This window comes from Scyliorhinus canicula, chromosome 12 (assembly GCF_902713615.1).
Source record: "Scyliorhinus canicula chromosome 12, sScyCan1.1, whole genome shotgun sequence".
NCBI lineage: Eukaryota > Metazoa > Chordata > Chondrichthyes > Carcharhiniformes > Scyliorhinidae > Scyliorhinus > Scyliorhinus canicula.
In genome coordinates this window covers 25075677-25102475 of record NC_052157.1, presented here as the reverse complement: position 1 = coordinate 25102475, position 26799 = coordinate 25075677, and the positions used below count along the sequence as shown (strand labels likewise).

General features: G+C 44.5%; 1 protein-coding gene across 9 annotated transcripts in view; it reads left to right on the top strand.

The window, feature by feature from the left end:
• fam214a (family with sequence similarity 214 member A) overlaps positions 1–26799 on the top strand; it is a 185713-nt gene that overhangs the window by 142285 nt on the left and 16629 nt on the right. For 7 of the 9 annotated variants that reach the window (XR_005462491.1, XM_038812939.1, XM_038812942.1 and 4 more), the window contains 3 exons: positions 13566–13694; positions 17507–17586; positions 18692–18797. Coding sequence is in view for 7 of the 9 variants with exons in the window: in XM_038812939.1 (XP_038668867.1) it covers positions 13566–13694; positions 17507–17586; positions 18692–18797 (315 nt within the window). In the remaining 2 variants the exon portion in view is untranslated. Of the gene's footprint in view, positions 1–13565; positions 13695–17506; positions 17587–18691; positions 18798–21195; positions 21384–26799 lie in introns of all 9 variants that reach the window. The other 2 variants (XR_005462492.1, XM_038812936.1) reach the window with 2 other exon arrangements.

Genomic DNA, 26799 nt, shown 5'->3' with positions numbered 1-26799 from the left:
TGTGAAAAAAATTCATCATCAAAGTGAAGAGTGTTCGAATGTGAAACACTTTTTCCACCTTTTGAAACACAGTGAAACATCATCAAGCAGATCCAATTGCCAGCCATAAACAAGATTAACTTGGAGGCTGGAGGCTGTTTTATGTTCAGGATACCCCAAAAAAAATTAACAGCAAGCTTGATTAACACTTTTGTCTCCATTTCCTGACCACAACCAGTGATCATGGGATTGGGGACCAGAGAGAGAGGTCAGACGCCATGGGGAGAACAATGAGGAAATGGAAGGTTTAGGGCAGTGGGAGGTTGTGGCTCGGGCTAGGGGTACGTGGGTGGAGCAATTCATGGGATAAGCTGAATTAAGCAGGTAAGTGGCAGCAGTCCACATTTAACTGTTGACTATCCCAAGGCCCAGGGTACCTAGCTAGCCAGTGTGAAATTTAAAATGGAGATTGAATAATAGAATCCCTGCAGTGCGGAAGGCCACTCGGCCCATCAAGTCTGCACCGACCCGTTGAAAAACCACCCTACCTTGCCCAATACCCCATCCTATTCCTGCAACACCACCCTAAGGGACAATTTAGCATGGTCAATCCACCTAACCTGCACATCTTTGGAGTGTGGGAAGAAACTGGAGCATCTGGAGGAAACCCACACAGACACGGGGAGAATGTGCAAACTCTACACAGACAGTCATCCGAGGTTGGAATTGAACCCTCGTCCCTGGCGCTGTGAGACAGCAATGCTAATCACTGTGCCACCGTGCCACCCATGCCCAATACACAGCCTCATTATATTTAAGTGAGTCACCCACACCCTCCCACCCTCCTTTTTTCCCCCTCCACCCTGCCTTGGTTAAAATGAAGTGGGTCAGTTGAGATTTGTTTTTTTTTAAATTTGGGGACCCAAATCATTTTTTCAAAATGAGGAGCACTTCTGTGTGGCCAATCCACCTAGCCTGCACATCTTTTGGGTTGTGGGTTCGAAACCCACGCAAACATGGGGAGAATGTGCAAACTCCACACGGACAGTGACCCAGAGCCGGGATCGAACCCGGGTCCACGACGCCATGAGGCAGCAGAGCTAACCCTCTGCACCACCGTGCTGCCATCAGTTGAGATTTGTAACATTTTTACATCCCACCCAGACCCAAACCTACCATTTTGGGGAGAGTTATAATTCCTTCTGTCCAATAAAAACGTCCTCTGCTGCTCCATCATGAATTATCTGCTTTTGACACCAATCACTCTTGTGGACTGAGATTGCGATATGATGGATTATTTTTGTTCTATGCCTTCATACCATTACAGCCAGCAGAAAGAGGAAAGTGCCATCCTATCATTCAGGGATGGATTCAAACAGAGAATAATTGCATATTAATCAGTTCGGGGGGGGAGGTGGCCTAGTGGCATTGTCACTGGACTGGTGAACCATAAACCTGGGTTTAATCCCACCACAGCAAATGTTGGACGTTGAATCCAATAAATATCTGGAATTAAAAAGTCTAATGATTGCCGATTGTTGTAAAAAAAAAACCCAGCTGTTTCACTAATGTCCTTTAGGGAAGGAAATCTGTCGACTTCACTTGGTCTGACCTACATGTGACTCCAGACCAACAGCAATGTGGCTGAGTTAAGTGGCCTAGCAAACCACTCAGTTGTACTAAAAACCGCTACAAAGTCTAAAAGGAAAGAACCACCCAGCATCGACCTGGGCACTGAAAACAACGACGGTCAGCCCAGCCCTGTCGAGCCTGCAAAGGCCTCCTAGCAAACATCTGGGAGAGCTGTCTCGCATACCAGTCAAGCAACACCCTGAAATAATCTACCGTATAGCAGTGTTTTTCAAACTTTTTTTCCCCGGGATCCACAGCCAGCCGACATTCGGAACTCTCACAGCCGACATTCAGCACACAAGCCATGTTCACTTACCCTTTCATGCGAAAGGGGAGTTTGCTTTCTCCTCACAATCTCGCTTCAATCCAATTCAAAGGAGCAGAGGGCAGTGCGCACATCAGGTGCAGACCTCAGCCAGTTCCGTTGTGCTATCATCATCTTTATGAAAATGGAAAATCCAACCACACATGTATGTCGCCATGAAGGGCAATAGTAATGAAATGCATATTTTACTCAGCACTGGATATTTCTGGGAGATGCTACACCTGAATGCTGACAGTCTCATGGGCTTTTGGCACATTTTTAACAGGTAAGCTGCAGCAGCGTAGTCTTTTAAATTGGACTCAACTGTAAGTTAATAACAGACTCTGGGGTCGCAGCCTCAAAAGGAATTTTTCACCCACCATTTCTCTTTCAAATTCTGAAACTTCTCTCATTTGCCAGTACTTCCCTGCATATAACACACACGGGCTTTACCTCCTTATTTGCATTGTCACAATAAAGCTAGACCTCAGGAAATCGGTTTTATACTTCTTTGTTCCGAGTTTTTTTCAGGGCCGTCATCCAGAGGCCCTGGAACCCTTAGCACTACCACTGTTCTGTCCTGCCCTGGACTGTCCTGAGCAGATTCTGTTGTGAGATCCTGTCCGATAGCTAAAGTGCCTATATGAGTCCTCTGGCCATCTCTTACTTATAAAAAAACCATTGATCTTCACAGTTCACTTGCCTTGCTTGCCAGCAGCTGCAAAATGAAGAAACTGCTCCCTGCTTTGACGCCAAAAGCACAACCCTGGATGATGCATTTCGTCAATTCACGTGCCGCTTCAGGGCGGATTACCCCACAAGCAGCTGAATATGAATGTGCATTTAAAAGGCGGCAATGACTGCAATTCTCCATGTAAAAGTCAGTACGGCTGTCAGCGCGCCTCCTGGGACCACTGCAGGAACAGCGAGAAGATCATACCGTGACCCACCCGTGGGTTGCAACCCTGAGTTTAAAAAATGACTGCCTTACAGATAACATCCTGGACACTACAATCACCGTCCCTGTAGGTGGGACAGAACATACCCAGCAGAGGTGGTGGCACAGAGGTATATAGTCAGGAAGTAGTTGCTCTAGGAGCCCTCAACATCAACTCTGGACCTGATGAAGTTTCATAGCTTCAGCTCAAACACACTGATGACTACATACCGTTCACCGTCAACTGATGAATCAGTACTCCTCCATGTTAAACACCATCTGGAGGAAGCACTGAGGATGGCATGGTCGCAGAATGTTCTCTGGATGGAGGACTTCAATGTCCATCACCAGGAGTGGCTCAGTAGCACCACTATTGACTGAACTCGCCAAGCCCTAAAGGACATGACTGCTGGACTGGGTCTGAGACACCTGGTGAGGGAACCAACAAGCGGGAAAAACAGACTAGACCTCTACCTCACCTGCTGCTGCAGATGCACCAGTCCATGACAGTATCGGTAGGAGTGACCACTGCACAGTCCCGTGGAGACGAAATCCTATCTTCACATTGAGGATACCCTCCATTGTGTTCATAGAATTTAGCATGGCCAATCCACCTAACTTGCAAATCTCTGGACTGTGGGAGAAACCAAAGCACCTGGAAGATACCTGCAGACACTTGGAGAACGTGCAAACTTCACACAGACAGCCGCCCACGGTCAGAATCAAATCCCGGTCGCTTGTCCCATGAGGCAACAGCGTTAACAACTGTGCCATCGTGTTGCCCTGTGGCACTGCCACCGTGCTAAATGGGATAGATTCAGAACAGATCTAGCAACCTGACACTGGACATTCATGAGGCGCTGTGGGCCATCAACAGCAGAATTGTACTCGGCCACAATCTGTAAACTCATGGCTTGGCCCATATCCTCCATTCTATCATCACCAAATCAGGGATCAACCCTGGTTCAATTAAGAGTGCATGAGGGCATGCCAGGAGCAACATCAGGTGTACCGAAAAATGTGATGCCAACCTGGGTGAAGCTACCACGCAGGTTTACTGTCAAACAGCATAAGCAGCTCGTGATGGAGCTAAATAGTTCCACAACCAGCGATCAGATCCAAGCTCTGCAGTCCTGCCGCATTCAGCCATGAGTGGTGGTGGACAGTTTAACAACTCACAGGAGAAGGAGGCTCCACAAATATCCCTATCCTCAATGATGGAGGAGCCCAGTACATGGGGGCCTCACGGTAGCATGGTGGTTAGCATCAATGCTTCACAGCTCCAGGGTCCCAGGTTCGATTCCCGGCTGGGTCACTGTCTGTGTGGAGTCTGCACGTCCTCCCCGTGTGTGCGTGGGTTTCCTCCGGGTGCTCCGGTTTCCTCCCACAGTCCAAAGATGTGCGGGTTAGGTGGATTGGCCATGCTAAATTGCCCGTAGTGTAAGGTTAATGGGGGGATTGTTGGGTTACGGGTACGGGTTACGTGGGTTTAAATAGGGTGATCATTGCTCGGCACAACATCGAGGGCCGAAGGGCCTGTTCTGTGCTGTACTGTTCTATGGTGCAAAAGACAAGGCTGAAACATTTGCAATAATCTTCAGCCAGCAGTGCCAAGTGAATGATTCATCTTTGTCTCCTCCAGAGGTCCCCATCTTTACAAATGTCACTCTTCAGCCAATTCGATTGCATGTGATATCAAGAAACGGCTGAATAGCTACTGCAAAGGCTATGGACCCTGGCAGTAGGACTGAAGACCTGCTCCTGAATTTGGTGTGCCCCTAGCCAAGCTGTCTTATCTTATAATTTTATTGTCACAAGTATGCTTACATTAACACTGCAATGAAGTTCCTGTGAAAAGCCCCTAGTCGCCACATTCTGGCGCCAGCTCGAGTACACAGAGCGAGAATTCAGAATGTCCAAATTACCTAATAGCACGTCTTTCAGGACTTGTGGGAGGAAACCGGAGCACCTGGAGAAAACCCATGCAGAAACGGGGAGAACGTGCAGACTCCACACAAACAGTTACCCAAGCAGGATTCTAACCTGGGACCCTGGAGCTGTGAAGCAACAGTGCTAATCACTGTGCCAACATGCCGCCAATTGCCGCTCAATCAGTCTGCTCTCAATTATCAGTAAAGTGATGGAAGGGACTGATTTAGCACAGGGCTAAATCGCTGGCTTTGAAAGCAGACCAAGGCAGGCCAGCAGCACAGTTCAATTCCCGTAACAGCCTCCCCAAACAGCCGCCAGAATGTGGCGACTAGGGGCGTTTCACAGTAACTTCATTGAAGCCTACTTGTGACAATAAGCGATTTTCATTTTTTCATCAACAGTGCTATCAAGCAGTACTTACTTCGTAATAACCTGCTCACTGATACTCCGTGTGGGTTCTGCCAGGGTCACTTGGCTCCCGACCTCATTCTAGCCTTGATTCAAACATGGACAAAAGAGCTGCATTTGATCGAGTGTGGTATCAAAGAGCTCTAGCAAAACTGGAGTCAGTGGGAATGCGGTAGAATCCACTTGATGGAGTCCTACCTATCACAAAGGAAGATGGTTGTGGTTGTTGAATGTCAGTCATCTCCGCCCCAGGACTTCACTGCAGGAGTTCTTCAGGGTAGGCCCAACTATCTTGCTTTATCAATGACCTGCCTTTCAACATAAGGTCAGATGTGGGGATTTTCGCTGTTGATTTCACAATGTTCAGCATCATTCACGATGGCTGGGCACTGAAGCAGTCCACGTGCAAAAGCAGCAAGATCGGGACAATATCCAGGCTTGGGATGACAAGTGAGAAGTAACATTCATGCCACACAAGTGCCAGGCAATAACCATCTCCAATAGGAGAGAATCAAACCATCACCCCTTGATATTCACTGGCTTAATTGCACTGAATCCCCACTTTCAATACCCTGGCATTACTATTGACCAGAAACTGAACTGGACTAGCTATATTAATACTGTGGCTAGAAGAGCAGTTCAGAAGCTAGGAATCCTGCAACAAGTAACTCACCTCCTGATTCCCCAAAGCCTGTTCACCATCTGTCTACAAGGCACAAGTCAGGAGTGTGATGAAATACTCTCCACTTGCTTGGATGAGTGCAGCTCCAAAAACACTCAAGAAGCTCAACACCATCCAGGACAAAGCAGCCAGCTTGATTGCTACCCCTTCCACAAACCTTCAAACTCTCCATCATCAACGCACAGTAGCAGTATGTACCACCTAAAAGATGCACTGCAGGAACTCACAAAGGTTCCTTAGGCAGTACCTTCCTAACCCACAACCACTACCATCTAGAAGGAAAGGGAGCAGATACCTAGGAAGCCCACCACCTGGAGGTTCCCCATCCAAGTCACTCACATCCTGACTTGGAAATATAGCCAGCAAATCCCACGTCCCATAAAAATGAATTAAAAGAAAAATCCCACCATCAAAATCTTTCACACATGAAGGAAATTTTTAAAAAAAATTAAGTTCTTTACCATAATTCAGAGCCTCAAGAAATATCGAATGGCCACTGCTTTCTATGGAGTTCAGGCAACCTAATACGAACAAAGAACATGAGTATGCCGTTTGAGCCCTCAAACCTGCTCCACCATTTAATAAGATCATGTGTGGGTGATCTGTTGAGTTGCATATTGAGATTGTCATCAGCTCTTTGGGGGTGAAGATAGGTGTGGCAGGTGCACGGGGAGTCCAGCAAACCATGCCCATATGTTCTGGGCATGCCCGGCATTGGAGGAGTTCTGGAAGGGGGTGGCGAGGACGGTGTCAAGGGTGGTGGGATCCAGGGTCAAGCCAGGGTGGGGACTCGCGATCTTTGGGGTTGGGATAGAGCCGGGAGTGCAGGAGGGGAAAGAGGCCAGTGTGCTGGCCTTTGCGTCCCTAGTAGCCCGGCGAAGGATTTTGCTACAGTGGAAGGACGCGAGGCCCCCAAGCGTGGAGACCTGGATCAATGACATGGCGGGCTTCATTAAGCTTGAGAAGGTTAAATTCGCCCTGAGAGGATCGGTGCAAGGGTTCTTTAAACGGTGGCATCCTTGCCTCGACTTTCTGGCTCAACGATAGGGTACTGGGACAGTAGCAGCAGCAACCCGGGGGGGGGGGGGGGGGACGTTGATTATGTTTGCTTATTTTATTTAAATTTGATTTATTCTCTTGTTGGGGGGGTGGGGGGGAGTGTGATACATGTGATGTTACGGTATGGGGGGAGTTGTGGGTGTTGTGGGGCTGTTAGTTGCATATTACTGCTTGGTGCTATACTTGTTGTTATATTTTTATATTTTCTGTAAAAAATTCCAATAAAAATTAATTAAAAAAAAAAGAGATTGTCATCAGCTCTTCCTCTCAGGGTCAGTCTTGGTGCCAACTACTGAAACATCCGAGTTGCTGTCATCGCATTTGTCATCGATGTCTTCCCATTCATCGCCAGTATTCTTGATGATTTGGGAATGAATTGCAGGAATCGTTTTGAAGACCTGGAACTAGTCACCACATACCTCTGGGGCCAGTTTCTCCAATGTTGGGATGATTTCTTCCGTGCCTGGCTCCGTCAGTGGTTGATCCTCCGTGGTATCAGCAGCTTCATGTTTTGAGTGTGTTATCTCCAAGTACCCGCTCTTCTCGGTGCCCAGCGCGGTCTGGGCATCCCCCGTGACCACTTTGTCATTGCTTCCAAACCATCGGAGTAGCGCTTATCGAGCCTTTTCATTGAACTCGCCTGTGCTGCTGGAAAAAAGATCTACAAGTTGTTCGTACTGGTCTTCATCTGTCTCACCTTCCATGTCATCACTTTCTGCATCAACGTCAAAATCTTTGAGCAGATATTCATAGTAGTCATCATCGGACTTCGCATCATCTGCAATGATTTCTCCATGTAAAATACAACATTGCACGTGGAATTATGTGTTCACGCAGTAGGCTGCCAAGTTCAAAGTCGGCCTTTGAGTTCGGTTCAATTGGCACAATTTTCATAACTGTTCTGGTAGTGCTTCGACCTTTGTGCTTCGGTTTTGTTTGAATTGTTTTCAATGTTACATTTTTGCCCTCCGTCCAGTCAGCCTTACAGCCTGTGCATCCTGTGATTTTCAGTTCATCAAAGAATGATTTAAGCGGCCGCGAGTCCACCTGATATACTTTTGTGATAACCGCATTTGTGAAATACTCATTTGGCTCAAACTTAAATTCCAGAGCGAAGCTCCACGGCTTCTCACGCTCTGTCCATTTAACATTCACATCTTGCAGATGCTTTATTTCCTATATCATGCCACTGAGCCTATGCACAATCTTGAAGACTGTTAACCAGAATTGCAGAATGCTTGCTGGCCGTTCCGTCTCCTCGTTTGATTTGTCATCCTCCACCTGGATTTCCTCCAAATCCTCATAAACCATGCACACTATTATCTTGTGGGGATCTGTAGTAGTCAGCTGGCCAGCCATTTTCTTTAGTCACTCGATTAAATCCAGGGATTCACATGAATCTGCTCCTAGAATGGAGTCAGCATCCATGTGTACATTATGAAACAGTAATGTGTCCTTCATGTCTGCCACGGAGAGCATAAGTTCACATGTGCCGAAGGTCTCCATTGTTCTTGTTCCGAAGTCCACCAGCAGCCCTGGCCGATTAGCGGCCTTCCGCTGCACGTTCAGCTTTTGCAAAGCAGACCGACTGATGAGGTTGGCTTTTGTTTTAGGATCAAAATCACGTCGTAATAGAGAACTGTTCAGTACCACCAACGATTTCAATTTAGTTTTAATGGTTTCTGGAGACTTCTTACTAGCATCAGTCTTCCTTAAAATTTTGTTTTCACCATTCTTGTTCGGACCTTTCTGGCCCATTGCCACGATAAGATGGATGAAAAACTGTTCTTCGGTATTTATTTCATCATCTGCATTCAATGTCCATTGTAGGACACGCAAAACATTTGTTTTGCAAAATGCCCAATATGGCCACACTTGGAACAGACTTCTCCAAAGGCCAGACATTGCTGTGGGGCATGTCAAGTGCCACATTTTTGGCGCTGCTTACAATGGCCGCACACACTGAGACCACGTTTCTTCATGATACGCGTCACAGCAATAATGGTGCTGGCTTCTTCTTCTGTGTTGGCACCAAAGTTCTTTGAGCAGAGCGTGCTGATTCTCTGTGCAGCTACCTCGCTTGCCTGGCAAATCTTTACTGCCTGTTCCAGCACCAAATCATCTTCCCACAACAACCTTTCCCGGAGCTTATCATTAGCTATACCAAAGACAATTTGGACTCAGATTAGCGAAGATTTCAGGCTGCTGGAGTTGCATGACTGGGCCTTCAGCCTCAAGTCTGTGACAAAACTGTCAAATGATTCACCAGGTTTTTGTTTTCGCTTACGGAACATGTATCGTTCAAACTTATCATTCTTTTTAGGGGAGCAATGTTGATCAAAGTGCCTCACATCATATTTCTTGCGATCCTCCTCATTTTCGAATGTAAGCAAATTATACAGTTCAATGGCTGGTGGACCTGCCACTGTTAGCAGCAATGCGATTCAGCTTTCATAAGGCCGGGCCTGTAGGCCTAGGGCCAAAACATGGAGTTTGAACTGCTGCTTGAATAGCCGCCAGTTTTCATCTACATTACTGAATATCTGAAGCTGGTGCGGGGCTCTCAGTCCTTCCATCTTGCGCTCCAGCGTGTTCTAGTGCGTTGAGACTTCCCAGGTTGCAGTTCACCAGATTGGTCTTGGTCTGTCAGCAGAATGCCTAACGTTGTCACTGCCGTCGTTATCTTCATAATCTTCAGCACTCGTGGTACCATGATGTGTTTGGTCTCATATGATTTGCAAAGGAATCCACCTTGACTGATCCAAACCAGGGTCTTTATTGAATCACACGTGGTAAGATAGCGATCTGTTACAGAGCAAGTTATCATGGAGTTTCTTTATACTCCTCCGAGATCCACACCGAGCATAACTGTTCACCCGTATGTCTTACTACCATCTCGATAATCATCTTCTGGTGATGGCCGGATGTGCCCTCACTTATATTGGAGCCCCTGGTCACATGACCACTGTCTTAAGACTGCATGGTGTGTCTGCACCGCCACCTACTGGTTGGAGGTCGCACCCTTCCATCTGTGATATTGCTTACAGGCATAGCGCCACAAACTCCAGTTGTCTTAAACATTCTTTCTGTCCCAATTCCCTGGTTATCTGGACTGTGACTTATACTTTAGGAAGCCTGCCTCTTGCAGCTCCCGTCCTGTTGAGTCTTTCGGATATTCACTCCGAGGTCCTCTCTCCTGGTTTGCAGGTAAAAACTAAGAACAAAGGAAAATCCTTCCCTCTGGAAAGTGGCTTCCTGTGCTCAGCAACAATTTGTTCTGCTGTTTATTCTTCAGTTGGAATAGAAAAAAACTCCCCCACATACAAACACTCTGGATGGGATTCACCGAGCCTCCGCATCAAAATCACGATTGGCGCAGGGGCGGAGCCGCTCCCAATCGGCGTGAATTGCGCACGCAGTCTACGCAGCGTGGGTAGGGAACGATTGACAGAGGCCCCTGCGGTAATTCTCCAAGTGTAACTGGCCGAGTTCCCGACGGCATGGTTCTCTTGTGGACCCACACGTCGGGAACTTGGTGTGGCGGCTGTGGACTCAGCCGGAGCTGCGAGGACCACTCCGGGGCCCGGCTAGCCCCACCAGGTAGGAGAATCACTGGACTTTCTTCAGGAAAGTCCAGAGTGAATTGTCCGCGTTTTCACGCTGGAGTGGGTACATAGCCCCATTATAGGAGAATCCCGCCCCCTATGTCCAACACGTAATACTATAGGTTTTACCTTCCAGGCACAGAAACATTAAATCCACTGAAAACTATACCTTATTTCTAATGTTTACCAATCCAAATATAACTCCCTTAAAGTTACCTTTATTTTCCTAACAACACACATATGCCAATGTAAAACGCAAGTTTGCACATCTTGCAACATCTTACGCTCCCGTCTGACACAAACTGGAGCAGAAAATTCAATCCAACGAATCACAACTCTCAGGGGAAAAAATTGTCTCATCTATGTTTTAATTGGCCCCTCACCTTTTTAAACAGTCCTAAATTGTCCCACAAAAGAAAGCATTCCCTCCCCATCTACCCTGTCAAGGTCCCTCAAGTCTTTATATGTTTCACTCAAGTCATCTTCTAAACTCTAGCGAAACAAGCCAAGCCTGACCAGCCTTTCCCCATAAAAGGATCTGCTCATTGAGGTATTAGTCTGGTTAACCTTCTCTGAACTGCTTCAAATGCATTCCTAAAATAAAGAGAGGATACTCTACACCAGTGCTTCTCAAAGTGTGGTACGAGTACCGGTGCCGGTACTCGAGCCATCGTCTGCCTGTATTTGGAGTGTTTCCAGAAAAGAAAGAGACAGTAATCCTGGATTGGCTTGTTTCGCTTACCGGTCCCTGGCAGATTGGAAAAAAAAACTGCCGGTACACCACATCAGATAGTTTGAGATGCACTGCTCTACACAGTACTGCAGATGTGCCCTCATCAGTGCTCTGTATAACTGAAGTATAACTTTCCTACTTTTGTGTTCAATTCCCCTTGCAATAAATTCGAACATTCTACTAGCTTTCCACAATTTTTGAACCTGTCCCAGCCTTTTGCGATTCGTGCACTAAGACACCCAGAGCCCTCTGCATCTGAGCTCTGTAATTTCTCACTATTTAAATAATATGCCTCTTTTATTCTTCTTACCAAAATGGAAAATTTCTCAATTCCCACATTATGCTCTATTTACCAGATCTTTAACCAATCACTTAACCTACTCATATTTTTTTTTTGTAGCATCCTTGTGTCCTCTTCACAACTTATATTCCTATCTAACTTTGTGTCATCAGTAAATTTGGCAACCGTACTATCCATTACGTCATCCAAGTCATTTATATAAATTGTAAACAGCCGAGGTCCCGGGGAGGTGGTGGCGTAGTGGTATTGTCACTGGACTAGTAATCCAGAGACAGAGTGTAATGCTCTTTATGGATTTGAATCCCACCACAGCAGATGATTAAATTTGAATTCAATAAAAGTCTGAAATTAAGAAGTCTAATGATGACCATGAAACTGTTGTTGATTGTCGTAAAAACCCATTTAGTTCACTCTTAAATGCCTTTTAAAATGGCCTAGCAAGCCATTCAATTCAAGGGCAATAGATTCTGGCCCAGTGTCTCTTGAATTAATAAAACTGATCCCTGTGGCACACTGCTTGTTACTTTTCTGCCTTCCTGTTAGCCAGTCAATCTTCTACCCATGTTATATACATGTTACTTCCTCGAAAGAACTCCAGTAGGTTGGTTAAACCAGTTCAAACCTGATTATCTTGAACTTATCCAAGTGCCCTGTTATAACTTCTTTCATAATTACTTCTAGCATTTTCCCAATCACAGATGTGACCTGTAGTTTCCTGCTTTCTGTCTCTCTTATTTTGAATAATGGAGTTACATTTGCTATCTTCCAATCTAATGGGAACTTCCCCACCAATGCATCAACTATCTCACCAGCCATTTCTTTTACGACCCTGGGATGAAATCCATCAGGACCCAGGTACTTATCAGCCCGCAACTCCAATGATTAACTCAGTACCATTTCTATTGTAATTTTCCTGAGTTCGTTCCATTTTCTGATTTATAGCTGCTTCTGAGATGTCAGGCGCGATTTAACGGAAATGAAAGAGTCCAGTGTCAGATGTGTTCAGCCGGGTGTTTCCAGGTGCTTGCAGCCCCAAGAACAATCCCGCTATTAAATGGGACTCTGTTTAATTTAACCTCCGCCCCACCGAGGCCGCTCTTAGGCTCACTTCCTGCACTAGCGAGCTCAGCTGGCCATGCAGGTGCCAAGCTGGCAGTGCTTGGGTGGCTTTGGGGGGTGCCAGGGTACCACTGACTCCCCCCACCCCTCCCCTCCTCCTCCTCCCTCCCTCCCCCAAATACTGGTACGCCTGGTCCACTTTTGTGGAAACCAGTGCGAAACAGCACCTGCTCAGGGTCACTGAGGCGAGGCCATTTGATCCCGGGCACTGGATAGAACCGGTGTAGACGTATTCCAGTGAGACTAACTACTCGCTTGAATATGCAGATTTGGATCCCGATCTCAATGGGCAGGATCCAGATCACACCAATCTCATTAGATCTCGTGAAGTGTGACGAGGTTAGTGCGAGATTTATCGGCCTCATCACATCCCACGTCTAGCGCGATGAGACCGATAGATCACGCCTGTTACTTGTATCCTGTATAGCGAAGACTGATGCAAAATACTTGTTCAATTCATCTGTCATTTACTTGTTTTCCATTATTAATTCTTCAGACTCAACTTCTTTAGGACCAATGCTCACTTTGTTAGATATTTTCTTTTCAAAATATTTATAGAAACTCTTGCTATCTATTTTTATTTCTGGCGTGCTTTCTCTCCTACTCTATTTTTTCCTTATTAATCTTTTAGTCATCCTTTGCTGTTCCTTATATTCTATCCAATCTTCTGACCTTCCACCTATCTTTGCACAATTATATGCTTTTTCTTTTAAATTTGTTACTATCTTTAACCTTTCTAGTTAACCACAGATGGCATATCTGTCTCTTGGACCTTTTATTGCTTGTTTGATTGTATTGATTCTGTGTATTTTGAAAATATATTTACAATTTGTTTTCGTAAAATAAGTCAGTAATGGTGGTCATTTTCCTGCAGAAGAATTTTTCAAAATCTCCTTTGAAACCTTCGGGTAACTTTTGGAAGAAGCAAAATCGACGTTCGCTGGATGGGATTTCAACAAAAGTTTTTCATCCATGTACTGGATTACCCTTACTTTCAAGTCCTGTAAGTTAATAATATTGATTTTACTTTTTAACAGATTGCAAATCATTTAATGTAGCAATTATAATTTCTGACTATAGGATGTTTTAACAGTACAGAATTAAAGTACTATAATGAATAACCTATAACGTTTTGTTCGCAAGTCATCTTGATTGCATTAAGTTAAACAGATTCTGTCCCAGATTTGCCATGAAACATGGTGATTAAAACTGGCCTCTTCCAATTTTCTAGAAAATTACCCACGTTTTTCAATTGCTTTGTTTCAAAAAAAGCTTAAATATTTAGTCCATCTGTTCCAAGTAGTGACAAGACTTGTAATACTAGAGCTACAGGAACAGCTATTTGAAGCGTGCGTATTTCAGGGCATCATTTGAACCAAACAAGCAAATTTTGAATTCTGGATTCCATTGCTATCAATTAATTTTCAGCAAACTTGGTCAGATGTAGGTCAAATAAATGGCCTATTTTATTCTTCAAGCCAATTCTGTTACCAAATATTTGATCAGCAATTGACTGGGTGCAGCAAAATATTAGTAGTAAATATAACATTCTTGTTGTGGAAATCCTTTTCAAAGTTTGCTCCTCACCACTTTTTACCAACTCTTACAAAGACTGCACTTTTGTCAGTAATATGGGCATTGTCGTTTATTTGAACGTAAAAGTCTGGAAATTACTCACTTGACATCAACTTGATGTTTGGCTAGAAAACATGGCAATGTTGTGACTTCCCTTTTCTTGCTTGTTAAAAATTTTTTTAAAATATTTCTATTCAACTTCTTCAATTTTATATATAACAATGACAAGTTATAACTAACACCTCCCAAATCCCCGCTCCCCCGCCCAAAGAAAACCAAACCAAAATCCCACCAGCCTGCGCCCCCCCCCCCCCCCCCCCCACTCCCTAACAGCTAACAACGGCCAGCTCTTTAAAACTAAATGGTTGCCGTCTTCAGTACAATTGCTTCCCCCACGGTGTACTTAACTTTCTCGAGGTACAGAAATTCCATAAGGTTCCCATGCCATACCAAGGTGCTGGGTGGAGAAGCTAACCTCCAATCCATCAGCACCCGCCTTTGAGCAATCAATGAGGCGAAGGCCAAAACATCCGCCCCCGTCCCAATCTGCAGCTCCGGCAGGTCCGATACCCAAATATGGCCCAAGAGAACAAGGCTTCAATTCAATTTGTAGGATTGCCGACATGGTGCCAAAGAAGGAGACCCAGAACCCCACTACCTTGGGACACAACCAGAACTTGTGTACATGGTTAGCCAGGCCACTCCCACACCGCTCACACTCATCCTCCACATCCGCAAATAGCCTCTTAATCCTGGATTTGGTCAAATGGGCCCTGTGCACTACCTTCAACTGTATCAACCCTAACCTCGCACATGATGACATTGCGTTCATCCTACGCAGAATCTCACACCTCATCCCTTCCAGCTTGGACCCCAGCTCCTCCCATTTGACCTTAACCCCCTCCAAAGATACTGCCTCCTCCGCTATAAACTTCCCATAAATCCCTGAAGTGCTTCCCTCCTCCGTCCCTGCCACTAACAAAACCCTCTCCAGCAACGAGGATGGCAGCACCATAGAGAATGCTGGAATGATCTTTGCAAAGTCGAGCTCCTGCAAATATCTAAATGTATCCACCCATGAAAGTCCAAATTTCTCCACCAAATCGGCCCTCAAAAACAAATCCTTCATCACAGCACGTTAAATTTAACATTACTTTCCTGTGCGAACTAGTAATCACCATGTATTCAATAAATGCAGGTTTTGAACAATTTTTGGCAGGCCTTTACATCTGGGATTGGAGGGTGCCCTCATTTCCAGGCTCCAAAATTGCATGAAGAAATGTCTTTACAGCGGTAACACTTGCAGTACTGAATTATTGACACTGCAGACAATGCTGCTCGCACACAGTGAATGTGCTTATGACATCTGGCAGTAGAAGCAGATGTTTGTATACGTTTTACGTGATATTTAGCATCTTCAGTCAGTCAGGCAGGCACAATGGAATCAGTGGTCTTGATCTACACCCAGGAAAGACCTCCTGACAGTTAATGTATAGTTGGGGTCGGGTGGGGGGTCAGGGGGTAGGCATGGCAGACAGACATCATGGAAACATGCAACAAAAACTCTAAGTTATGTTGGGAGCGGTTTAATTCTACATTCACTGAGGGAAGCAGAACAGCCCAAGTGAAGGTGATGAATTTTGAGAATGTATTTTGGACAGTTTTACAAAACACCATTTTAGAACTAACAAGGGAACAGGTCATACTGACCTAACTGACCAGAATTAGTTAACAACCTGACTATATGGGGCCATATTATACATATGATGTGGAGATTATTATAAATAGGCATCCCACCATGATTGAATCTGATATTAGCTTTTAGAGGATGCAGGATTGACATGACTATCAAATATAGTAAAACCTGAAAAAATAAATGTGGAAAAAAAACTTGCAACAGATAAACAAAGATAACATCAAAGATTTTAGAAATATATTAGGAGAAAGTGTGGTAAAGATAAATGTATATATAAGTTTAGTTGGGTGTTATAGCAAGTTGTGTAAATAGAAATAGGAACATCATTTATCAAAACTATAGCAAATTAAGTTAAATGTGGCATAGCGTGAGGTCATCCAGTTTGGAACTGAGAAAGACAAATGGGAATATGTTGATTGTGAGGGACTAAGTGCTGTGGAAGTGCAAAGGAACCCTGAGTGCCCAGATGCACAGATCACTGGAAACTATTGCACTGGAATAAAATGTAACCAAAATGATTAATAAAATGGTGAAAGAGGTTTGGAATACAAAAAATGAGGAAGCTTCAGTTACACAGTGCCTTGGTCAGACCCAATCTAGCATAAGGAGTTCAGTTTTGTACATGGAACCTCTGGAAAGATTTGCCAAAATGATAGTTAGGCTTAAAGGGTGAAACCTTTGAGGACAATTTGTATAAACTTTGTTTGTATTGCCTTCAGCTTTGGAGGTTAAGGGATGGTCTAATCAAACTGCATTAAGATGCTAATGGGTTTCGATAAGTTAGATACAGAGAAATATCTATTTGCTTTGGTGGGGAAATCCAGAACAAAGAGGACGAAAGTAATCTTAAAATTGGAGCAAGACCATTTAAGCCGGAAAGTGTTCCATGCTGAGAGTAGTGAAAAACTAGATTGGTTGTGAATATTGGGTCACTTGAAATAATTAAAACCTACATTCATAGATTTGCTAAGGGTATTAAAGGATAAGGATCAAAGGTGGGTGAATAGAGTTGCAATAAAGATTATCCATGATCTAATTGAATGACAGAACAGGCTTGAGGAACTGAATGGCCTCTTCCTGTTCCTATGTTCTTCTAAAAATGGCATCTAATGCACTGAGAATTTCACTCTTCATTTTAATTTCAAAAACAAATCTGGTCATATTCATTGTGTGTGCCTGTATAGCAGGTAGGTTTCATGTTTGGTCGAAATTCTTGAGGTAACATCTTGAAATGTTAATTGTGTAGCAATGTATTTCATTGTACCCAGGTGGTGGGCATTAACTGGGGATTCCACAGGAACAGACTGAAACTCTGGTTGTTGAGTTAGGAGGTGCATACAAGCTTATAAAGTGTGAGACAATTAGGTTCCAATTCTTTTACCACCTAGCTTTCTGGACTAGAAATCAGAATATAATCTATCTGGATATTTCCTTGTAAATTACTTTTGCAGGCTATGTTACAATCATAGCTGTGGTTTAGTGTCAAAGAGTCTGTGAATCAGAGTAATTTATTGTTAATAGAATTTATCTTGTTGTACACCAAGGTTCCACCAAGAAAAAAACAGTCGGGATACTTTGACCTGGACACTTCATTGCAAAGACTAAAAGGGGTACCTTGCAAAAGGTATTTCTGTGTCTTTTTCTACAGTTTGACAAAAACAAAGTGGCATTCTTCAGGATTCAAGTGAAAGTGTTTTTGATACAGGATGCATACTAAATTTAATAAGCAATTCATTCCTTTACTCTAATGAATTGCATTGCATTTGAGAATTGTTCATTGTATTTAAAGTTAAATGCTGATCGCATAAATTGGCTTTGGCTGTTTTCGGATTTTAAGCAATTCCACAGGTTTACCTGAGATTGTTTTGCTCCATTGACTTATTTCCTTTCTTTAAATTCCCGAAATAAATTGTGGCTTGCAATTTCTTGGTCAAGAGACTTTGACGTTAAGCTTTAATCAGAATGATATTTTTAGGATGACTTATCCGGAGAGTGTTGTGTGCTGTAGGAGTAATCCTCTCGAGACTTATTACTGTAACTCTAACTCATTTGAATTGGAGCACCTTGATGCCACTTTTCTTGTTGTGATACATTTAATCTATTTGTGCCCAAGTCCATGTCAGACCTGTCCCTGCTCTATAGCATACCCTATGCTATGAGACATTTTATGTAGCTTCCAAAGACTGTAATAGAGAAAACTTGGTGTTCCACAATTTTAATGTTATATATTGTTCCTTAATAAAAGTGCTGCCAAAATAGTTGATTGCCATCTGCTGGCAAATTGGTGGTGCTTTTTAATCAATACTCATTTTGTAAATTTAACGTATGGTGGCATTTTCTTTTTGTGCAAGGGTATGCTTGTCAAAGCTATTGTTGTTGCCGTCTGTATTGGTTACCAATAGGCACCTCAAATGAAAAGTTAAGAGTACAGAAATGGAAGAACTGAATGCTGGATATGGGGGGAATCCGAGAACAGTTCTGAATACAGAAGGCACGTTCTGTTGTCTTGATTAATTTGTATGGCAACTTGTGTTGTCAGTGAGAAAGGAGAGTACTGTTGAAACCTGTTCAGAAATATATGTATTTGAACTAATTAAGGGTTAATATTTAACACAGTTTTGCATAATTTAATGTATAGAGAGGACAATGTGATTTCTTCTAGTATTGAATCCATCTACCAAAGAGTAAAGAGTATTTGCTTTTATGTTATATTTTCTTTTTCTTTATAGCCAGAGACAGTACTTAAGACCAGAGAATGATGCTGACCAAGGGAAACCGCTCCTGAGTGTTAGTGCTCCACCAGCAACTAGTCTTAGCCTGCTTGGAAACTTTGAGGTACAAATCAGAAATGCGCGTGTGTCATGCAGAAAGAAATGGGCTAACAATTGATCCAGTGTTTAGCTTATTTGAAGGAGATATTTTTGAGTGCAAGTGCTTTTGAGATTCATATGAATGACTTTTCGAGATATGTTTAGATTTATTCATACCTAGTTACAGAACCATATCTCACACATGCTAGCAAGAGAGTTTAGAGTATAATCGGGAGGATTGTTCATGTTACACATTTGGGTACAAACACAAATATTTTCAAGTTTACTACCCGTTTGTATCGATGTTTCAAAAGATAATCAGTACCTCCTCAACAGTTACTGGTGGGTGGTTGTTCAACAAGGTTTGTGGTTTTAATGGAAAGTATAGTAGCTTGGGGAGGAAGCAAGACCTTTTCAAAATGCATCACCTACGATTTCAAGAATGATATGGATCTACAGCCATTTATATCCCTAAATCTGGAAAGTAATTTAACTTTTAATAAAACTTTAAAGTAATTTAAATTACAGGGTGGCACAGTAGTTAGCACTGCTGCCTCACAGCACCGGCGACCTGGTTCGATTCCAACCTATGGTGACTGTTCTCCCCATGCCTGTGTGGGTTTCTTCCGAGTGCTCTTGTTTCCTTCCATAGTCCAAAAATGTGCAGATTAGGTGGATTGACCATATTAAATTGTCCCTTTGTGTCCAAAGGTTAGGTGGGTTTATGGGGGATTGGGCATGGTGGGCCTAGATTAAGTGTCCCTTCGGAGGTTCGGTGCAGACACAATGGGCCAAATGGCCGTCTCCTTGACTGTAGAGATTCTATACATTACCAAAATGGCTATTTTGAATTTGAGTAGTCAGGCCTATTCAAGCCAGTTAGAACATCTCTCTGCTCCTGATAAGCATGAGGCAGGATTTTCTGATTATATATTAAGAAGATTGTCAAAAGCTCTCCATTTTAGAGTGTCCAGTCATATGGGAATTACAACACGAGAAACGGCAGCTATCTTTCCTTCTCCACCTCTTGTTCTAAAAGTGATTTACCAGATGGGTCTAAGTGGTTTTTATTCTTCTCGCAGTGAAAAAGTGAATCTTCGGAAAATGAAGGAGGTACTTTTAAACGCAACAAATATGGAATTAAATACCTTTTGGCTTGAGTGTCTCATGAGTCATTGTTGCATAACTTACAAAACTATATATATGTAATAAGTTATTTTAGGTTAACAGATTGGAGCATGCTAAATTTTGTGCCTAAAAATCTTGGTTTCCAAGCAGTAGTTCATAAATTGCAAACTCAAATCCATATATCTTTTTGAGTATTAGGATTTGAGGATGAGTTTTTCTTGTGTTTAAAAAGTGCAAAGGTGTATAATTTTTTCTTGAATTTACAATTGCTTGTTTGTTTAGCTACATATTGTGTGTGCTGTTTGGAAGTCCAGCAGTTTGTATATTATGGTGTCATTTCCAGTATTCCAGTGATGAGGGGCGACTTGACAGAGGTTTATAAGATGATCAAGGGAATAGATAAGAGTAGACAGTCAGAGACTTTTTCCCCGGGTGGAACAAACCATTACAAGGGGACATAAATTTAAGGTAAATGGGGGAAGATATAGGGGGGATGTCAGAGGTAGGTTCTTTACCCAGAGAGTAGTGGGGGCATGGAATGCACTACCTGTGGAAGTAGTTGAGTCGGAAATATTAGGGACCTTCAAGCGGCTATTGGATAGGTACATGGATTATGGTAGAATATTGGAGTGTAGATTCATTTGTTCTTAAGGGCAGCTCGGTAGCATTGTGGATAGCACAATTGCTTCACAGCTCCAGGTTCCCAGGTTCGATTTTGGCTTGGGTCACAGTCTGTGTGGAGTCTGCACATCCTCCCCGTGTGTGCGTGGGTTTCCTCCGGGTGCTCCGGTTTCCTCCCACAGTCCAAAGATGTGCAGGTTGGGTGGATTGGCCATGATAAATTGCCCTTAGTGTCCAAAATTCTATGATCTATGATTAACCTAGGACAAAAGTTCGGCACAACATCATGGGCCGAAGGGCCTGTTCTGTGCTGTATTTCTCTATGTTCTCTATAACCAGGTCCCTTTTAATTTCTTGTTGAGTGCCTTTTGTGTGCTGATGTGGCATCAATAATTCTAACACAATGTAAACTAACGTATTTGTGGCAAGCACTGGGATTGAGAATTGAGATTATAAAAAGAGATTGAAGAAAATTGAATCATTAGTCATTTATAGTGTAGCAGGAGGCCATTGAGCCCAATCTTCTTATGTAATACTCCGTTCATTTCTTTCATTCTCCTTCCCTTGTAAATATTTTTATCAAATATTTTCCATCCTTTTTAAAAATGATTGATTCTGCTACTGTTTATGGGAGGATAAACATATTATTCTAACCTAATTATTTGTTCTTTTAGTGAAGGTTTATGCCATCTGGTTGTCAACCTGCCAAACAATGGAAAAAGCTATTCCCTGTTTGCTTGATCAAAACTTCTCATTTTCCCTATTGGGCCTGTTCTTGACCTTTGAACCAATGAGAAATGCCTAGATGCTCAGAGCTGCAGTTTCTCTCGTCTGTCCTCCTAATTAAAGCCTGTCATCCCAGGTAAAAGTAAATGAACCTCTTTTGCATTCTGTTCATGGCCTTCCTAAAGTATGACATTCAAAATTGAGCACACTATTCTAATTGCAACCCAAGCCAAAAAGGAGACATCAAGAATTAGGATTGCAAGTGCTGAAGAAACCTCTAATGTGTTTGTAGTAATTCAGTTAACTGTACCTTCAACTGAGATTTAAAGTTTCAAGAAGAAATTGTCAATTACAACAATTTTAATAGAATCCATAGGAGTTGGAATCCATGAGAGACTACACTTCTTAACTTTAATAATTTTAGATGTCCAATAAATTTGGAAATGCTTTTTTTTATAAAATGTATTTATTAAGGCATTTGTATCAAACAAAACCAAAATTAGAACAAACAGGAAATCTTTTAACAAATAAATAACCAAAACCCACTCTCCACCCTCCTTGCTGTTACCCTCCACCCAGGGTTACGGTTTTGATCTCCGGGCAAACCTGTTCGCACACCCTCTTAAGGCGAACTTGATTTTTTTCCATCCTGAGGGAACTAGGGGCGACTAGGGGCTTTTCACAGTAACTTCATTGCAGTGTTAATGTAAACCTACATTTGACAATAAAGATTATTACGTATTTGCTGGCCACTAATAGTTTATTAAATTATTGGTAAGATTTTAGAGTCTTATTAAAGATGAGATCGCGAAGCACTTGGAAGTGCATGGTAAAATAGGACTGAGTCAGCACGGCTTTGTCAAAGGGAGGTAGTCTCCTAAATCGGTTAGAGTTCTTTGAGGAGGTAACAAGCAAGTTAGACAAACGAGAACCAGTGGACGTGATTTATTCAGATTTTCAGAAGGCCTTTCACAAGGTGTCGCATAGGAGACTGTTAAATGAGTTAAGAGCTCATGGTGTACAGGGTAGGATCCTGGCATGGGTAGAGGATTGACTGACTGGCAGAAGGCAGAGAGTGGGGATAAAGGGGTCTTTTTCAGGGTGTCAGCTGGTGACTAGTGGTGTGTCTCAGGGGTCAGTGCTGGGACCACGACATTTCACAATATTCCCCACCCCCCCAATACCCCGGTTACCCCCACCGGGTCCAGTATCACTCCACCCACCCCTACCGTCCTTCACCCTTCCAATTTCCCTCGCCGCCTCCTGCTTCCTGAGTTGATGGGCCAGCATTCTACTAGTCTTCTCCCTGTACTCGTCCATCTGGAGCATCTGCCTCTGCTTCAACAATCCTGCCTCCGAGATTGAGGAGGGGACGTGGGCGGACGCCCTAGGAAGGGTGAACACCTCTTCTTGTGCGAGGCTTAGCCTCATGCAGTTTAAGGTGCTGCATAGGGCTCACATGACCGGGACAAGGATGAGCCGGTTTTTTTGGAAGCGAGGACAGGTGTATTAGGTGCTCAGGGAGCCCAGCAAACCATACCCATATGTTCTGGGCATGCCCAGCGCTGGGGGGATTTTGGAAGGGCGTAGTAAGGATGGTGTCGAGGGTGGTAGGATCCAGGGTCAAACTGAGCTGGGGGCTCGCAATATTTGGGGTTGCAGTGGAGCCGGGAGTGCAGGAGGCGAAAGAGGCCGGCATTCTGGCCTTTGCGTCCCTAATAGCCCGGCACAGGATTCTAATTCAGTGGAAGGATGCGAGGCCCCCAAGCGTGGAGGCCTGGGTCAACGATATGGCGGGGTTTATTAAATTGGAGAGGGTGAAATTTGCCCTAAGGGGGGTCAGTGCAGGGGTTCTTCAGGAGGTGGCAACCATTCCTAGATTTCCTGCAGAACAGTAGAAAAAGGCCAGCAGCAACGGGGGGGTGGACTCTTTGTTTTGGGCTGAAGGGATGTGTATATTTGTTCTTTGCTAATGACGGCCGTTAATTTATTTCTTCTTTTTTGTATAGATGGGGGATGGGGGGTTTGTTCTTTCTGTTCTTAGTATTTTCCGTTATTGATATTTTGTGAAAATTTGAATAAAAATTATTTTTTTTAAAAAACAATCCTCCCTCCGGGGCCACCAAATACCTCCTTTCCACCCGCAAAATCTCATCTAGCCTTGCCATCTCTGCTCGCTCCTCCTTCTCCCTATGCGCCCAGATCGATATGAACTCCCCCCTAACCACTGCCTTATTTGCCTCCCACAGCATGGTGGCTGAGACCTCCCCTGTGTCATTGAGTTCCACATACCCTTGAATGGCGGCCCTCACCCGCTCACATACCTCTTCATCCGACAGCAACCCTACATCCAGCCTGCACTGTGGGTGCTGCCTCTCCACCCCTCCCCGGTCCACTTGCAAGTCCACCCAATGCGGCACATGGTCTGAAACCATAATCGTCGAGTACCCCGAGCCGACCACCTCCGACAATAACATCTTACCTAGCACAAAAAAATCAATCCAAGAGTACACCCTGTGCACGTGGGAGAAGTACGAAAACTCCTTCACCCTCGACCGCCCAAACCTCCACAGGTCCACTCTCTCCATGTGCTCCATGAATCCCTTCAGCTCCTTCGCCACTGCCGACACCCTCCCCGACCTCGGGCACAACTACTCCCAACGTTGGATCAATGACCAATTTGGGTCATAAACATTTACCAGGACCACAGGCATCCCCTCCAGCTTTCCACTCACCATCACGAACCCCCCCCCGAATCAGCCACTATATTCCCCACCTCAAACGCCACCCGCTTTTGGCCCAGCACCGCCACCCCACGACTTCATGTCTAATACTGAATGGGATTTCTTGTAAAAAGGCCATGTCCGCCTTCAAGTTCCTCAGGTGCGCGAAAACATGTGACCGTTTAACTGGTCCATTCAGCCCCCTCACGCTCCATGTGACCAGCTTGGTGGGAGGGCATACCCCTTAGGCCAGGCCCATCCTCCGATGTCCACCTCCCATGCTACACCCCAGCAACAGAACCTTTGTCAGCAACCCTCTCTCTCCTCCCCCCCCCCCCCCCCCCCCCCCCCCCCCCCCAAAACCAAACAGCTACCCTATAATAATAATCTTTATTGTCACAAGTAGGCTTACATTAACACTGCAATGAAGTTACTGTGAAAAGCCCCTCGTCACCACGTTCCGGCACCTTTCAGGTACACAGAGGAAGAATTACCTAACAGCATGACTTTCGGGACTTGTGGGAGGAAACAGGAGTACCCAGAGGAAATATATGTAGACACGGAGAACGTGCAGATTTCGCACAGACAGTGACCCAAGCCGGGAATCGAACCTGGAATCCTACAATGTGAAGCCATAGTGCTAACCAGTATGCTACCGTGCTGCCCTATCCCCCTCTGTTACACTAACCATCTGATCAACCCCACTGCGCTCCTGTTAACATGCTTGCACAGCTAGCCTGGCAGCCCCCACCCAAGGCACCTAAGCCTCCTACCCCCTGCTGATTCCTCCACCCCCCCCCCCCCCACCTGCTCACACACCTCCCAAGCAGCAATGAAACAAGAAAAAAAGGGTGCACTCGTCCTCAATCATGATAAATATCTCAAAGGAGAAAAGTTCTCCAACAACTAACAAAAAACAAAGATCCAAGAAAAAGCGGACTGAAAAAAACACCCATCTCTTCACACCCCCTCCACAGTTCAATGTCCACCTTCCCCTGTTAGTCCATTGTCCCTTACAAATACCATCGCCTCTTCTGGTGTTCCAAAATAGTGCCCTCGGCTATTAAAAGTCACCCAGAGGCGGGTCGGGTACAACATCCCAAACTTCACCCCCTTTTTTAAAGAGGGCAGCCTTTACCCGGTTAAACCCGGCTCTTCTCTTCGCCAGGTCTGCGCCCAATTCCTGGTACACCCGAAGCTCACTCCCCTCCCAGGTGCACCTCTTCGTCTGTCTTGCCCATCTCAGTATCTTCTCTTTATCCAAGAACCGATAAAGATACACCACCATCGCCCTCAGTGGCTCATTCGCCTGCAGTTTCCTCATCAGCGCCCTGTGCGCTCAGTCGACCTCCAGGGGGCGGTCAAAGTCCCCCTCCCCCACCAGCTTCTCCAACATCCATCCGCTCCCTCAGTACCTTCAGGCATCCCCACGATTCTTGGATTCTGCCTCCGGGAACGGTTCTCCTAGTCCTCCACCTTCTCCCTTAAACGCTGCTGAGTCTTCCGCATCACACTTAACTCGGCTGCCAACGAGGCAAGCTGCTCCCTGTGTTCCCCCACCGCCTCCTCCACTTTCCGAATGGCCCTGGGACTCCAGCCTCTGCTTCACCCAGTCAATTCCTGCTTTTAATGGCTCTACTGCCTTGGCTAGATCCTCCTGGGCCTCCTCCCTCTGTTGGCTAAACATTTCAGTTAGAAAGTCCACCAGCTGCTCCATCGACTGGGCAGGCAGGGCAGGCCCTTTACCTTCTGCCATCTTGACCTGTGGTGCTCAAAGATTCTCCTGCTCCACCAGCTCCCTTTTCTCGATCCACTTCTCGTCCAGGGGTCCATCCACCAGCCCCACCAGTGGAGTCAAACTTTGTTCCAGACAGTCCTACACCCTTTGTTCTTCAAAACATCCACCCTACAAGTGGGGAAAAGGTCCAAAAAAACAGCCTCGAGCAGGAGCTGCCATATGCGCGACCACTCGCTCAACGGCCACCATCCGAAGCCCCAGACATGGTATATTGAGGAACCATCAGAGAAAACTTAGTTTAAGGAAAAGAAGCAACTAGGTCAAGCTGCATAACAAATCTGTGCCTCAAATCAAATTTGTCACGAGTAGTGCACATTTTCCTCAGATGATTGATTCTCAGTATGCATTCTGTTTATATGCATTGTGTTGGGTATTAACAAACATTTAAACAACATTTTTACACTTTAAAATTATTTTGCCAAATGTTCGGCAAACCCACCGATGTTGATGTTTATGGAGATTGAATTGAATTTGTTTTATTGTCACGTGTACCGAGGTACAGTGATCTGCGTATAGCCCAGACACATGCATACATGAAAAACATAAATACACAAAGTAAATAAATAGGCACAGGCATCAGGTGAGCATACAGAGTGTAGTACTACTCAGTAGAGAAGATGTGTGAAGAGATCAGTTCAGACCATAAGAGTGACCTGGACTCCGGTAACATTGGAGAAGAAGCTGTTTTTGAATCTATTAGTGTGTGTTCTCAAACCTTTGTACCTACTGCCTGATGGGAGAAGTTGGAAGAGAGAATAACCTGGTTATTCTCTCTTCCAACTTCTCCCATATGCATTGTGTTGGGTATTAACAAACATTTAAACAACATTTTTACACTGCTGTCCACTTTCCCAAGGCAGTGGGAGGTGTAGACAGAGTCAATGAAGCATGGTGCAGCATATTGCTGTCCGTCATGAGCCCGCCTGGCTGTTGCACCTCCAAGTTACAAGATGCATTAATGGTGCATTGCTATTTAAACAGTGGCTTCCCAAATAATTGCCAGTGATCTTGCTGATCTTACATGAACAATT